Source organism: Malaclemys terrapin, chromosome 14 (assembly GCF_027887155.1).
Source record: "Malaclemys terrapin pileata isolate rMalTer1 chromosome 14, rMalTer1.hap1, whole genome shotgun sequence".
Classification (NCBI taxonomy): domain Eukaryota; kingdom Metazoa; phylum Chordata; order Testudines; family Emydidae; genus Malaclemys; species Malaclemys terrapin.
In genome coordinates this window covers 9,462,470-9,477,295 of record NC_071518.1, presented here as the reverse complement: position 1 = coordinate 9,477,295, position 14,826 = coordinate 9,462,470, and the positions used below count along the sequence as shown (strand labels likewise).

General features: G+C 41.5%; 1 protein-coding gene across 1 annotated transcript in view; it reads left to right on the top strand.

Annotated features, from left to right (window-relative positions):
* The window catches only part of CDH13 (cadherin 13), a 759,507-nt gene that overhangs the window by 531,522 nt on the left and 213,159 nt on the right, over positions 1-14,826 (top strand). Inside the window, exon 7 of the mRNA XM_054048572.1 lies at positions 7,710-7,888. Coding sequence (XP_053904547.1) covers positions 7,710-7,888 — 179 coding nt within the window. The remainder of the gene's footprint in view (positions 1-7,709; positions 7,889-14,826) is intronic.

Below are 14,826 nucleotides of genomic sequence, written 5' to 3'. Positions count from 1 at the left end.
TTTTGATAAGCAGTGTGATTTCAAGGCAGTCATCATATATGTGTGACTCAGGTCTGTATCTCATATCTGGGTCATGCATACACACGCTAAGTGGTTTGGACCCATCATTTTCAGCCAGTGTTCAATCAACATTTCCAGAGGAAGAAGCCTTCATCCCAATAGAGGCACACAAAACAATATACCAGAGTAGTGTCCGGGACATATGCCTTCAAACAATGCAAGTTCACATCCTAACTCTTAGGCATTTCATATTCCACTGCCTTGCCTGGAGCATCAGTTACTTGGAAGCATTTAACAGCACTAATGTTCAGCCTCACAGCACTCTCACCTGCAATATTGCTATGGACAATACTGTACATAACACATTCTTAAGTAAACTAATGCACAAATAATCTTCTAATCAAACATCCATAATGCTTTCTAGAAAAAAACGGTTAAGTAGCAGAATGACTAAAGTCTGCAATTGTAAATCTTCACTGTGTGCATAGTTTATCACAGCTTTCAATTCAAAAATAATGTCCTGTTATTTCTTCTTCCATTGATAAAAGATTTCTGACTGATTGTTCTCATTCCATAGGTTCCAGTTGTTCTTAACAGGGCTTCACCTGTATTTTAAAACTCACTCATTTCTTGCGTTTATGAAACAGTTGGCATGAGCAATCAGACTTTGATTATTTGGCTAAGTGATACTCTATGGCAGGGGTCGGCAGCGTTCGGTAAGCACCCTAGCGGGCCGGGCCAGTTTATTTACCTGCTGACGCCTCAGGTTCGGCCGATCGCGGCCCCCACTGGCCGCGGTTCACCGTCCCGGGCCAATGGGGGCGGCGAGAAGCGGTGCGGGCGAGGGATGTGCTGGCCGCGGCTTCCCGCCGCCCCCATTGGCCCGGGACAGTGAACCGCGGCCAGTGGGGGCCGCGATTGGCTGAACCTGCCGCGTCAGCAGGTAAATAAACTGGCCCGGCTCGCCAGGGTGCTTACCCTGGCGAGCTGTGTGCTGAACTTTGCCGACCCCTGCACTATGGCATCAATCTTACAGATGGGCATATGTCAATTTCAGTGCTTGGTTCGGGGAGTGGATTTGCTGGTTGCCATACCTGATGTCCAGGGCTTAAGTGAGATTTCAGTGGTGCATAGGACCTGTGCTGGTCCTCTGCACGGAGAATTTCACTCTGAATGCACAAAACAGCCACTCATTTATTTCTCCGAAACCTGTCATTTATTTCTGTGAACAAAAGTAGAGTTGCTTGAATATCCTGTGATGCGAAAGCATCCATCCTTGATTTTGTTCCATGGCAATGGCAAAACTCCCATTGACTTCAGTGCAGCCAGGAGTTCACTTCATGTCTATCATCAACTTTTGTCACTGATCCCGCACAGACCAAGAGCAGTTGTTTTATAGCATACCCCACTAATGAACCTTCACCAATTCGTCTAGCCTTTTTGTCTGGCTTTGTTTTGTTGTCAGATCCAATCTGATGATTAGCAGTGTGGAGACAAGATGCTCTGAATTTTAAAATGTCCTGTGTTTGCCCGCCATTTAAATAGACAACGTAAAGCAAGGGCTAGAAATGATTGACCTACAAAAATATAAAATATGCTAAAAGACTGAACTCATTAATTCTTACTAAACCTCTCCTCTATTGAGTAAGGCCTCCAAGTTTAATCACAGTCATAAGTTAATACTTGCAGTTGCAATTCAAATGTACTTGATTGGAGACGTAATAAACCTTTCTTCTTACATTTGTTTTGCTTCCCTGGGGCTTGTTTTCTTTAAAGTACAAATTGACAGTCAAACGTATAATTGGTTATGATGAGTTTAGCAGGCAGCAGAGTACCCTTCTCTGTTCTGTTTTCCAAGAGTTGCTTTATTTCTATAGCGATAAATGTGACGTATAGTGGAGATGTTTGTCACTCTTTGGATTTTCTCCTTTATTGTCCTATCTCCTTCTCTTCTTTGTTCTAGTTTTCTCTTGAAATAGCCCTAATTCTTGGCAGTTTTTTGTCGTTGTTGGTACATAGAGACACCTATCTTAATTTACAAGGAGCAGGATAAAGAGTGTGAAAAGAAGCCTTTTTCACTGTCAGCAAGCAGTTCAACACTTATCCACTCTTTAATTACTAAAATATACTTCTCTTCACTACCCCATACCATAACCTACAGGGCAACATATGCCAAGGAACATGAAAATTCAGACTATTTTAAGCAGTATCAAATAAAGATGCTGCATAGGCAGCACATATGCAACTGTGCTTGTGTAATGCTGACAGACCCCGATCGTCGGCGGGCGGGATCAAACGTGGGACCCTCTGGAGCTTAGTGCATAAATCTCTACTGCATGAGTTAAAAGCCAACTCGCTGTTAGCTAAGGCTGTAGCTCTCTCTCTAAGTGGTCTCGATGCCACTAGATGGGACAGAACACCATACCCAGGAGGTGTGTGGGTGACACTTGCATAGGTAATCTCATTAGCTGCTTACATGTTTAAGTGTTTGCAGGATCAGGTTCAAAATCAGCAAAGGATTGTGGGTTAGGTTCTCATTTACATTAAGGCCCCTTTATGCCACTCTGGTAGCGTAAAGGGGCCTTAAATGGGATTTTTTTAAATGTAGATTTTTGTGATACGTTAATAATATTATAACACTCTTTCCATTATGAATTAACCTAATGGCATGTATTACTGATACAATTCCTATTTTACAGGCTGGGGAAACCTGGGAATCAGGGGGGTAAGGACCAGATTTGCAAAAGCGAGCTTTGATTTTGGGTGTCTCAACATTTCTGATGCCCTACTTGAGATATCTTGTGCCTGATTTTATTTATTTATGTATTTATTTATTGGTAGGCGCTGCAACTCCCTTTGACCTCAGTTCCTCTGAAATCAGGTCCTAGATTTCTAAAACTGGGTGTTCAAAGTTAGAAGCCATTTTTGAAACTGTGGCCTGAAGTGATTTGGTTTTACAGGAAGTCTGTGACAGAGCAGGGAAGAGATTTCATTTCTACAGTCTTCCGGTCCTGTGCCTTCACCGTAAAACCATAATTCCTGAAAAGTAATGCTTTACACTTTAACCGATCTCCATACATTTTGCAATAAGAACTTGTAAATAACAGATATTGCACAATTCATGTTTTGAAGCCTATATCACTCAGGAAGCCTTTTAAATTTCATTATTCACTTGACTGCACTACTTAGCGGTAACCTTAACTAATACATGATAAAATACAGTAACTGCACATCTAAGTTAGGGCAAGATGTATAGTAATGACCCCCAAGGTAACTGCGAATGGAGATGACAGGTAATGAAGCAAAAGGCCCTCAACCCATCTGATAGCTGAACCTAAAATAATTCTGTGTTAATAGGCGTTTTCTCTGTCAGCTCAAATGTATCAGATACTCTCTTGGCATCTGACAAAGAAAGAAAGAAAGGTTATTGAAAGGTAAATTACAAAATGCCAAGGAGCTTTTCCCAAGAAACCATCTGTTCCACTTGCCACAAGATTGTGCAAGCATTGTGTTTTGCTTTCTGGTGTCTCAGGGAAGTTATTCACTAATATTTCTAAAGCAAATTGTAGGCCAAATCAACAATCAGCAGATTGATAGCTACAGTCTTTGGAGCAATGAATTGGCTGGTGAAATATGTATCTAATCAATGAGCAACTCTGGGAGGTGCAAGTAGAGGTTTCCAGTGATTATAACAATAACAAAACTGTCCAGAAGGTGGAACAAACATTGAACTATAGCATGGCAACTCCTATACCTTTGCTGAGGAAGAGAACCTAACGGGAATATCTCCAAATCACTGGCAGAACTATAAAGTTGCTGATTTTGCAGACATTTGTTCCTCAGCTTGATAAGTTAATATATATTGTTTAACATGATAATGTTGCAAGCTGTTGTTTTGTGGGTTGGAAGCCAGCTGCATTTGATTGATGCCAGCAATGGAAGTATTTATAAAATGACACTGAATTAGAAGTAGTCAGTTTATGAGTCTGGGGAAATGAATCTTTTATGAAGAATAAAACTTTATGATGAAGGAGTAATGCCAAAGATGTATGCATCTTAAATTAAATTTGTTGGCACTGAAGTCTACGCTATAGATCCTTTTGAAATACTAGCAGCAGTACGTGTGCCCAAACCAGAACCATTGATCTTCACATCTTTGCATCTATAGGAAATGCAGATCTGAATTTGATCTTTTTGACTTGGGTCCAATCTTTAATTTATTATAAAGTACAAATATAGAACAGTGACTGTGTTTAACTCTTAATTTGAAGCAGCAGTGTTGTTGGAGGAAGGAAATGCAACCACTTGCCCGCTATTTTTGTAAAACGTTTAGATTTCATTTTTAAAAATGGCTTTGAATATCTACTAGCTACTACTGTACTGTTAGTGTGCACGTGTGAAATGTGCAGCAGTGAGCTTTCATGTTAGTTTGGCTATATATTTGAACACAGGCCATTTTTAGTTTGATAGACAAGCCTTTGTAACACTCAGATTGGTCCCATTGAAAGAGCTACTCTTCCCTTTGTGCAGTGGGATTCCACAGCTCCTCTGACAGAGGGTATCAGGTGATCTTGGATCTAAAGAGTTGCTATTCTGCGTGTGTGTATGTGTATGAACAAGTGACAGGTATCACAACAATGTACAGGCACTGATGATTTGTAATGACATATAAGCAGTATGAGATACACCTCTACCTCGATATAACGCTGTCCTCAGGAGCCCAAAAATCTTACTGAGTTATAGGTGAAACCACGTTATATCAAACTTGCTTTGATCCACCGGAGTGCGCAGCCCCGCCTCCCCGGAGCACTGCTTTACCGCATTATATCCGAATGCGTATTATATTGGGTGGCATTATATAGGGATAGCAGTGTATTACTGTACCTCAGAAAACCTCATCTGTTTACGTTTATTTTCTCTTTGGTTACAGAGACTCATAGAGGTGAAGTAACTTGTGAGGCATGGACACCTTAGAAATAACTAAGACAGAAAAAAATGGACCTGCTTCTCCACCTATATTAAGCATCCACACCTATACAAAGTGACTGCAAAATGCTACCATTTGGAATTAGTAACATTTGCACAGTGGAAATTACTTCACAATATATTGTTTCTATCCATGCCTTTCAAGATCATGCGTAGCAAACAGCAGTATTCACAAAAAGGGTTAGAGTACCATCACTCCTTAGGGCCTGGTCTATACGGGGGGGGGGGAGGGAATCGATCTAAATTACGCAACTTCAGCCATGTGAATAACGTAGCTGAAGTCGACATACTTAGATTTACTTACCGCGGTGTCTTCACTGCGGTAAGTCAACGGCTGACGTTCTCCTGTCGACTCTGCCTGCGCCTTTCGCCCTGGTGGAGTACCAGTCGATGGGAGAGCGCTCGGCGGTTGATTTATCATGTCTAGATTAGACGCGATGAATTAATCCAGTGGGTAATGTAGACATGCCCTTAGTATCACACGAGTTTCATGCCACTCTGACTGAAAATATTGAGGTCCCTTCCAGCCTTGTATTTCTATGATTTGATGAGGGCTTGACTACCTGGAGACTTACTGCACTTCAAGCTAGGGTGTGAATGTACAGCTCACTAGTCTGCCACACGCTAAGTAACCATTTGGATTCTGCTGTCGCATCCCAAAAGTTGCTCAGTTTGCTTTGATGTGCTGCTGCTTGAAATAGCAGTAGATCAAAGCACACTACAAACTTTTAGTGTGCAGTAGCAGGGTCCATGCGGCCTGTAAGCATGCAGCAGGCTTGTGAGCTTGAGATGTACACCCTGGCTTGCTGCACACTAAACCTCCATGTGAACAAGCCTTGATTCTACCCATGAAAATGAATCCAGACTAGGGTGTAAATTCAAAGCAGATTAACTATTCCTGATTAACCCCTTCTGTGGATGCTGTTATTCTAACCTACCTTAATCGACATCCCAAGTGGATTAACCTAAATCAGGCAATTTTATTCCATTCTAACAGTGCCACACATTGAGTTAATCAGGAATAGCTATTCCAGAATAGCTCCCCATGTAGACAAGCCCTTAGAAATCAAACAGAAAGTACAAAGGCTACTGCATTTATGGGTGGATGTAACAACATTATAGCACACTGTGAAACAAGCACTACAACTCTCTTGGTCAGATGTGCTTTTTTCTCCCCCTTTTCTTTTGTTGTATTTCTCAGAGCACAAAGCGGAGCCTTTTGTTGTAGTGACCTTGAAAATGAGCTCTCCAAGGTTTTGCTTCATTGCCACTTCAGGCAGTTACCCCCCTTGAGAAATAGAACAGAGATCTGACAGCATGTTGGTTTTGTTCACCAGTGATTAAAGGTCAGACAGCTCTGAGAGAAGAAACTTATCCCTGGATGCCTTGCTATGTTTCCCAGTATTGCAAAATGCAATAGGGGGATTTGATTATTAGTGGTTGGGTTTGCGATGCCCAGGAGAACCACAGGGTAAATTGCCTGCTGCATGCAAAGGTTGCAGTAGTGGGAAGGAATCCCATGGATGAGACAATGGTGATGGGAGGAGGGATTTCGGTTTATTAGGAACTGGGGAATCTTTTGGGAAAGGATTACCCTGTTCTGTTTGCAGAACATCACTATATGTGCCTACAGTGCAAATAATTGATTTTTTTCCATTTGTTGGCTGAATCAAAATATTGAAAGAAAATGTCATTTTGGATTGCCCCGAAATGAAAACTTTCCAGTTTACTTGGTAAAACCCAAAAATTGAAACAAAAAAAGTTTTGGGTCAGACATTTAGTTTGACCCGAAATAAAATGTTTTGTTCTATTTTAGGTATTTTGAACTGCTTGTATTTATTAAAACCAAAGGAAAGACCATTCCCAGAACACCAGGAGGAGGTGGTGGCCCCTTGTAGGCAGAACACTCACTAGGGATCTAAGACACCTGGGTTCAAGCCACCAATCTGCCTGGTTTGGAGTAGGGATTTGTACTTGGAGTTGTTGTGGACAGCAGCAGAACAGCTTCAAAAGGAGAGATTGAGAGAACCTCACCCCAGAATAGTTCAGGATAGTGCCCTAATCACTGCAATGTAAAAAATTGAGAGGTGGGGTTGGATTATTCAGCAAATTAATGTCAAATTCACAAATAGTTCTGATATGCTCAGAAGCCTGAGTACTAAAGAGTTTTGAAACATTCTCTCATTTTAAGTGTTGCATTTTTCATTTTCCTATTTTTCTTTCATCTGTTATTAGCTGGAAGACATCTTAGACTCTTTAATTTCTTTATTTTCATGGTGTGAAAATGAAAAAGTGGTTATATGCAAGCATATGGGTGTGACCACCCATGAAAGCCACATGGGGAAGATGCCATGTTTGGTCTAGATACATTTGTCTGCTGCAGGGTAGACACATGTGCCTGTTGTTACCAACCTAGAAATTGGTAGCCTGAGGAAAAGTAAACTGACAGACTAAATAGCAGGTGAAATTCTTTGTTGGTTTTCCTGAACTGATGTTGGATTACAGCCTAGTGATGTTCATATATGGAACTAGAGGAGCTTTATGCATTCTTGTCTCATAGTCTATATTCACCCATGAAAGCTTATGCTCCAATACATCTGTTAGTCTTAAAGGTGCCACAGGACTCTTTGTTGCTTTTTACAGACCCAGACTAACATGGCTACCCCTCTGATAATAGTCTATATTGGTAACCATGTTATATTGTTTGTCTACCTTCTCTTTAGGAAGCACTGTGATGCGCATGATGGCCTTTGACGCTGATGACCCTGCTACAGACAATGCTCTTTTGAGGTATAATATCCTTAAGCAGACTCCTGACAAACCATCTCCAAATATGTTCTTCATTGATCCAGAGAAAGGAGACATTGTCACAGTGGTATCACCTGCATTGTTGGACCGTGAGGTAAGTGAATAATTTATCTATCTAAATATATGTACTGTCCTTCCATCCATGTGGGCCTCTTCAACATAGCATCTGAGCATACTTCTTGATAGTATTTTTGTGTTATATGAACAGAGGCTCAGAAATATTCAGATGTTGAAATTTGCTCAACAAAGCTCTATATTGTAGAGCTTTCTATTTGATGTCTGTATCAGAGTTTGTATACCATGCTCATCATTTGTGAATCTGGTACCAGAGTCGATAGACAATGCATTTGGCATTGGATGCAGTAGAAAGTTTCACTGCATAACACTGGACATAAAATCACAGAAATGAATAAACTTTTAGAACTTGAAACAGTAGCTGTCTGCTGATTTGGAACAAAAGGCAGACATGATTTCCTGTCTGACCTTTTATGAAATTGTGCTGGGTGTTAGTCTGGCTCTTTAAATACCCTCTGGTCTTAAAGAGAATTTCCTAGCCTGTGGGACAAATTTCATTGAGTAATACTTAGTTCTTATAATCAAAAAACAAAAATCAGTCCCTTCCTGCAAGCCAGAATGAATGTTAAAGAGCCGGACTGTCTGTACATTTGTTGGTAAAGGAGAGCAATTCAGCAATCTATATTTATTTTGGAATGTGTAACTGACATTTAATATTGTGAAAGCCCAAATTCTTCTGACAGATACATCAGTGTGGATCTGGAGTATCTCCACTGACAATCCATTTATACTGGTATAGCTGAGAGCAGAATCCTTTGTCCGCACAACCAAATGTTAATATCTGCAAAAGGTTCCTTTTTAACCACAGGGTCTCCAGTTCAAAACCTTGTTATTGTTTTCTGAAGTCAGGCTTCTGCATTTTTTATTCCTAATACGTAAACAACCTCAAGATAAAACCAATTTACTGGAAATTGAAAAATCAATGGAAGGTGATGAACAACCCTACCTTGCCTAGTATGCGCCAAAGGTCAGTGGTAATACATGAAATAATGATGCTATTTACATACAAGAAATCTGTCTAAGATTGAACTGTTATTGCTATTGCACAGTGTATGCTGAAAGCAAGACTTGAGCTCCCCAGGATTTCCTATTAACTGCTGATTTGATACCTTTGTGTGGAAAGTAGGGTGGCATCATCCAATCTCGCCAAAATTGCAAAAGTGATTTTTGTTGCTGCTGCGTGTGTTGAAAGCATTATAAAGCTATAATTGGAACTATGCACACCTTTAGCACTGAAACCCAGTGTTACCTGGGCTCACGTGTGTTTATAATTAACTTTTAGCTGAGAATATGGGCTAGCCTGGGTCCCTTCCATTTCTACCGTACCAGGCTCTCCCTCTCTTGTAGGTTCTGACCCCCACTGACTTGCCTTCATGTGTCTTTTGGGGCGACACAGTGGCCTGCAATCTCGCCTTTCCTTCCAGAGTCTTCCTGGCAGTTAACTATCCCACTTACCCATCATGCCACCTGGCACTTTTGTAGTCAGCCAGCAGTTCTGCTGCTCATATCCAGCATCTTCTAGGGACCAACAAGCAGGCCTGCTGCCTCCCCATAGCCTGGATTCACTTCATCAGAGGAACTCGGGAGTCTGTCTGCAATCTCATTCAGAGGCAGAGGCTTGTGATAGCCCTGGAAAATTAGCTTCAGGAGAGGTACTATCTTCCAGTGTGTTTATACAGCTCCTAACACAGTGGAGACCCCATCCTGAGTGCTGGTGGCCTTTAGGCACTATCATAATACAAATAATTATAAGTGGCCACAGTTATGCCAATGCTTCCCCTTCTATAATGTCAAGTCACAGTAAAAGGAATTCCTATCTCTCATCACAATACTGTCTTGGGGTGTCTCAGGCTCCAGACTGGGGTATTAGCAGCAGCAGGGTGAGACTGGAGTAGCATATCTCAGTCCCACTGCTGCTTAATGATGAGGCATGCACATGCATCTTGCTCCCAGGAAGTCTTCCAGGATGCTGGAGAGGGATGGCAGGAAGCAGTCCTATTTGCTGCCCTTATGTGGATGCCAGTTGTGAATAGGGTGACCAGATAGTGAATGTGAATATCGGGACTGTCCCTATAAAATCGGGACATCTGGTCATTCTAGTCGTGAAGAATGGGTCAAAGATCCCCTGCATTGATGATATGAGGGAGAGGAAATTGAGCCAACCCCTCTCCAAAGATTATGGGTGCTGAGGGGCAGGGTTTTCAAGTGACTATATGATGTAGTCTCAGAAGATACCTCCAGAATTTACAGAAGGAAGTCCTGTGGGGAAGCTTCTTGTTGGCACAACCTCCTCCAAGCTTCAGGTGAGCCATGAAACCATACAAATTGATCCAGCTGTTTCTGATCACCAAAATTCCAGCAGCTTCACGTGAGCCCCAGTTGCAGTCAGCCCAGTCTGTCTCATGTACTAGTCCTTTTTTATTACTGTATATTTTCTCTTGAAACACAAAAACAATTGCCAATCAAACTGGTATTATCCTTAGTTGTTCTGTGTACGTTCACTGAATAACAATGGAAGCAACTGAGGAAACCGTGGCTGAGTTTAAGGTTAAACATATCAGGTAGGCTAAACATGGAAGGACAAAAAATTCTGGCTCTCATTATTAAACTGTGAATGCACTGGAAGTTGATATAAATGCTTTTAAAGCAACTGTGTTAAAGTGATGATCAAAGTTAGTCCATGTTTTCTAGCTCTTTTATTAATTTTAGTCATTGAGTAGATGCAGATGCTTATGTGAAGCCTTCCTCTTGACTTGAGCTAAATTGACAGAATGTAAATTACTATTTTTTTTATTTCGAGTTTAGTTTCTTTCATGTTTGTGTATCATAGGGAAGCTGCAAATATTGCCCAAGGGGCGATATTGAGATGGAGAGGAACAAGGCATCTGGCAGTTTTTGATTTCCCTTTTGAACATAAGCAGCAACCCATATTATTTTTTCATGCTTTTATATTTTAAGAGGAGCTGCTGTGAGACAGCTCTGGGAGTCATTTCTATGCAGAAATTCAAGATCTAGGTACTAACCCCCAACCAACCAAAATCATCAGAGCTAGGTAGCTCAGACTTTATACATGAGTACACCTGGGTGAAGGATTGGTTGTTCCTAATGCAAAGACAAATGTTGGGGTTATATCTGGTAACTCTCTAGGAAGTAAAAGAAATCTTTAAAGGGACATTTATTTGATGGAAAAAATATATGTAACTTGCTTTTTGTGAGCCTCAACCTACCATCTGCTCCTCCCACTCAACTGAGCAGTTTTTTTATGTCCAATCACACTTGCCTCTAAATGAAGACCAGTTAAGATAAATTCCTAAGACCCTTCAGAATCTTGATTCCTTAGACGGCCTTTAAATATCTTACAACTGGAAAACCTGCCCTTATATGAGACTGTGAACAAAGAAAGGTCAAAAGGAACATTAAGTGTTCTCTTCTGAAGATGAGCAGTTCTGGGATCAGTTATCAGGAAGAATTTGGGCAGTCAGATTATGGTTGTCAAGTGTTCCCTTACTCTGCTACCTGAAGGGAAAGGAGATCTGAAGCCACTGAGAGCCTAGGTTTCCTGCATTACCTGTCTGCTTTTAGAACACCAGGCTGGCTACAAAGGTGCCGACTCTGTGAGGGCTCCAGGGCTGAGCACCCATGAAACAAAAATTAGCGGGTGCTTAGCACCTGCCCGCAGCCAAGCTCTTCCTCCTCCCAATGCCTCCCCACAGCTGTTCCCTGTCATGCAGGATGCACTGGGAGGCAGGGGGTGGGTGGGTGGGGATGGGGTGGGCTCGGGGGAGGGGGTGAGAAGAGGCGGAGCAGGGTGGAGCAGGGGCAGGAAGAGGCAAGGGGGATGAGGCTTGGGGGAAGGGATGGAATGGGGGGGGGAAGAGGCAGGGTGGGGGCTTGGAGGAAGGGATGGAGTGGAGGTGGGTCTGGGGCGGAGGGGGTTTGAGCATCCCTTCCCCCGGATAGAGAGGAAGTCTACATCTGTGAGCTCAGTCTCAATCTTCAGAAAAGATTGAAAATATGACATAGTAGTAACTAAATATTGTAGTATTAAACCAGTGATTCTCAAACTTTTGTCCTGGTGATCCTGTTCACACAGCAAGTGTCTGAGTGCAACCCCCTCTTATAAATTAAAAACACTTTTAAATATATTTAACACCATTATAAATGCTGGAGGCAAAGCAGGGTTTGGGGTGGAAGCTGACAGATCGCGACACCCCCCCCAGGTAATAACCTCACAACCCCCTGAGGGGTCCTGACCCCCAGTTTGAGAACCCCTGTATTAAACAGTATCATATGCCAGTATTTAGGGCCAGGTCAAACTCCTCTAGTACTTGATGGGAGTTTTTCCCATTGACTTCAGTGGGAGTTGGACTGGGCATCTGCCTATTTTGCCTAAATACTGTTTGTCAGATAATTTTTTTCTATTTTGCATTGGAGGGGGGGTTAGAATATAGCAATATAACACCCCAGCCACTAAGTTCAGGCCTGGATATGTACCAGAGCTGGGCAATTTTTTTTTGAGAAATAATTTATTTGCCAAAAAACGCAGTTTCAGATCAGCCAAATCTGTTTGTGAATTCACGTCAAATTCACGCCAATAGATTCATGTCCGCAACCTCTCCCGCAAAGGATTTTTTAAAAAGTCAAAATGTTTCATTCTGACGTTTTTTAAATGAAACATTTTAACTTTTCATTTGTAACTGATGTTTCGGTTAGAAATGTAATTAGATTTATTAAAAAACAAAGATAAGCTCTCAAAAACTAAACAAAACATTTTGCTTCAGGTTGAAAAAAATGATGAGTTCAATGCATTTTTTTTTATGGCGAGAAAAAAATAATTTTCCATTTCTGGGTGACAATAAAAAAATATTTTCAGATTTTTTGGCTTGACCTCTGAGCTGAAAAAAAAAATCAGCTATTCACTCACCTGTAATATGAACTTCAGTGTAATTTTAACTGCAAAGTTCAAAGCAAATTAGGGGTGTCTAGACCAGTGGTTCTCAAACTAGGACCACGGCTTATTCAGGGAAAGCCCCTGGCGGGCCGGGACGGTTTGTTTACCTGCCGCATCCGCAGGTTCGGCCGATTGCGGCTCCCACTGGCCGTGGTTCGCTGCTCCAGGCCAATGGGGGCTGCAGGAAACAGCGTGGGCTGAGGGACATGCTGGCCGCCCTTCCCGCAGCCCCCATTGTCCTGGGGCGGCGAACCGCGGCCAGTGGGAGCCACAATCGGCTGAACCTGCGACATGGCAGGTAAACAAACCGGCCCGGCCCGCCAGGGGCTTTCCCTGCACAAGCGGCGGCCCTCGTTTGAGAACCACTGGTCTAGACCCAAGGTTTCAGTTTGGACCTGTTTCTATAACATACGGCCACATGCAAAATATAATGATAGAAAAAGTTATTTTCTTCAGTTTGTAGGAAAAATATGGCATATACAGTAAGCTGAAAGGCCCAATCCAGCAACCTGCTGAGTATTTTCACTTCTGGGGATGGGAGTTGAAGGTGCTTAGCACCTCAGAGGAAGTGTTCAACGATTTCAAAAATGATTATGCCCCAAATCTATCAACGTTTATTTTATTTATGTATTTTTCAGTTTCCAAATTGTTTTCAAAAGTGTATGTTCCTCAGAGTTTGCAGCAAACTCTCTAATAATTTATGGAAGAACATCCATTTTCATTTTAAGAAGGCATGTAAGGACATATTTTTGAAGATTTATGTTCATTTTTTTTCTTGTGGGATTTGAGCATCCTTGAGTGTGTCAGAGATGAAGATTGAAGAGCGTAAGGGGGCAAATTATACCTCCAAACATCCACTGGAGAATACATTTTGATTCATAGATTCAGAGCAGAGAGATGCCCTGTACCAAAGTGTGCGGTCTAAATGACCCAAAATAGAACATAGCAGAATTTCACCTACCAAAAAAAGTAAAAATCCGATGTTGTGTAAATGGCCTGAAGTTTTGTATTTTAGGGGACAAAAAATCCATTTCAAAGTGACACTTGCCTGCAGTGAGCAAGAAATAATGCTTCTTATGTGAATACTAGAAAAGGCAGCTGTACTTTCATAGAATCAAGTTCTCCTAAACCTCTTTGATAAAACACTAATCATTTTTATCCATTACCCACTGTGCTCTTTTGCAAGTGTTACAGAATCAGCTTTGTGGAGGAAAATATCAGTTCTTGTGTGAATTGAGGGGTATATAGAAACTAGTGCTACCTCTATCCATGTAAAATGCTGTTCACTCTACTCCTAATATGGTTTGATGAATAAATAATTTGCTTTTCGTTCCTGCTAGGAACTGCTGTACTTAATTTGCAATACAGTTAAAAATAGTTTGAAATATCTACAAAATGCTGTAGTATATAGAATCATAAAACTGTAGGGCTGGGAGGGACCTCGAGAGGTCATCAAATCCAGGTCCTGTGCTAAGGTAGGACCAAGTAAACTGAGAACATCCCTGACAGGTGTTTGTCCAATCTGTTCTTAAAAACCTCCAATTATGGGGATTCCACCATCTCCCTAGGAACCTCATTCTTATTCCAGAACTTAGCTACCCATATAGTTAGAAAGTTTTCCCTAATACCTAACTGAAATCTCCGTGGCTGCAGATTAAGCCCATTACTACTTGTCCTACCTTCAGGGGACATGGAGTACAATTGACCCCCATACTCTTTATAAGAGCCCTTAAACATATTCGAAGACTGCTATCTTTTCTCTAGACTTAATATACCCAGATGTTTTAGCCTTTGCTCATAGGTCAGGTTTTCTAAACTTTTATCATTTTTGGTGCTGTCCTCTGGACTCCAATTTTGTCCATATCGTTCTTAAAATGTGGCACTCGGAACTGGATACAGAACTCCATCTGAGACCTCACCAGTACTAATTGGAGCAGGATAATTACTTACTATATTTTATATATGATACTGCTGTTAATACACCCCAGAATTATATTAGGCTTTTT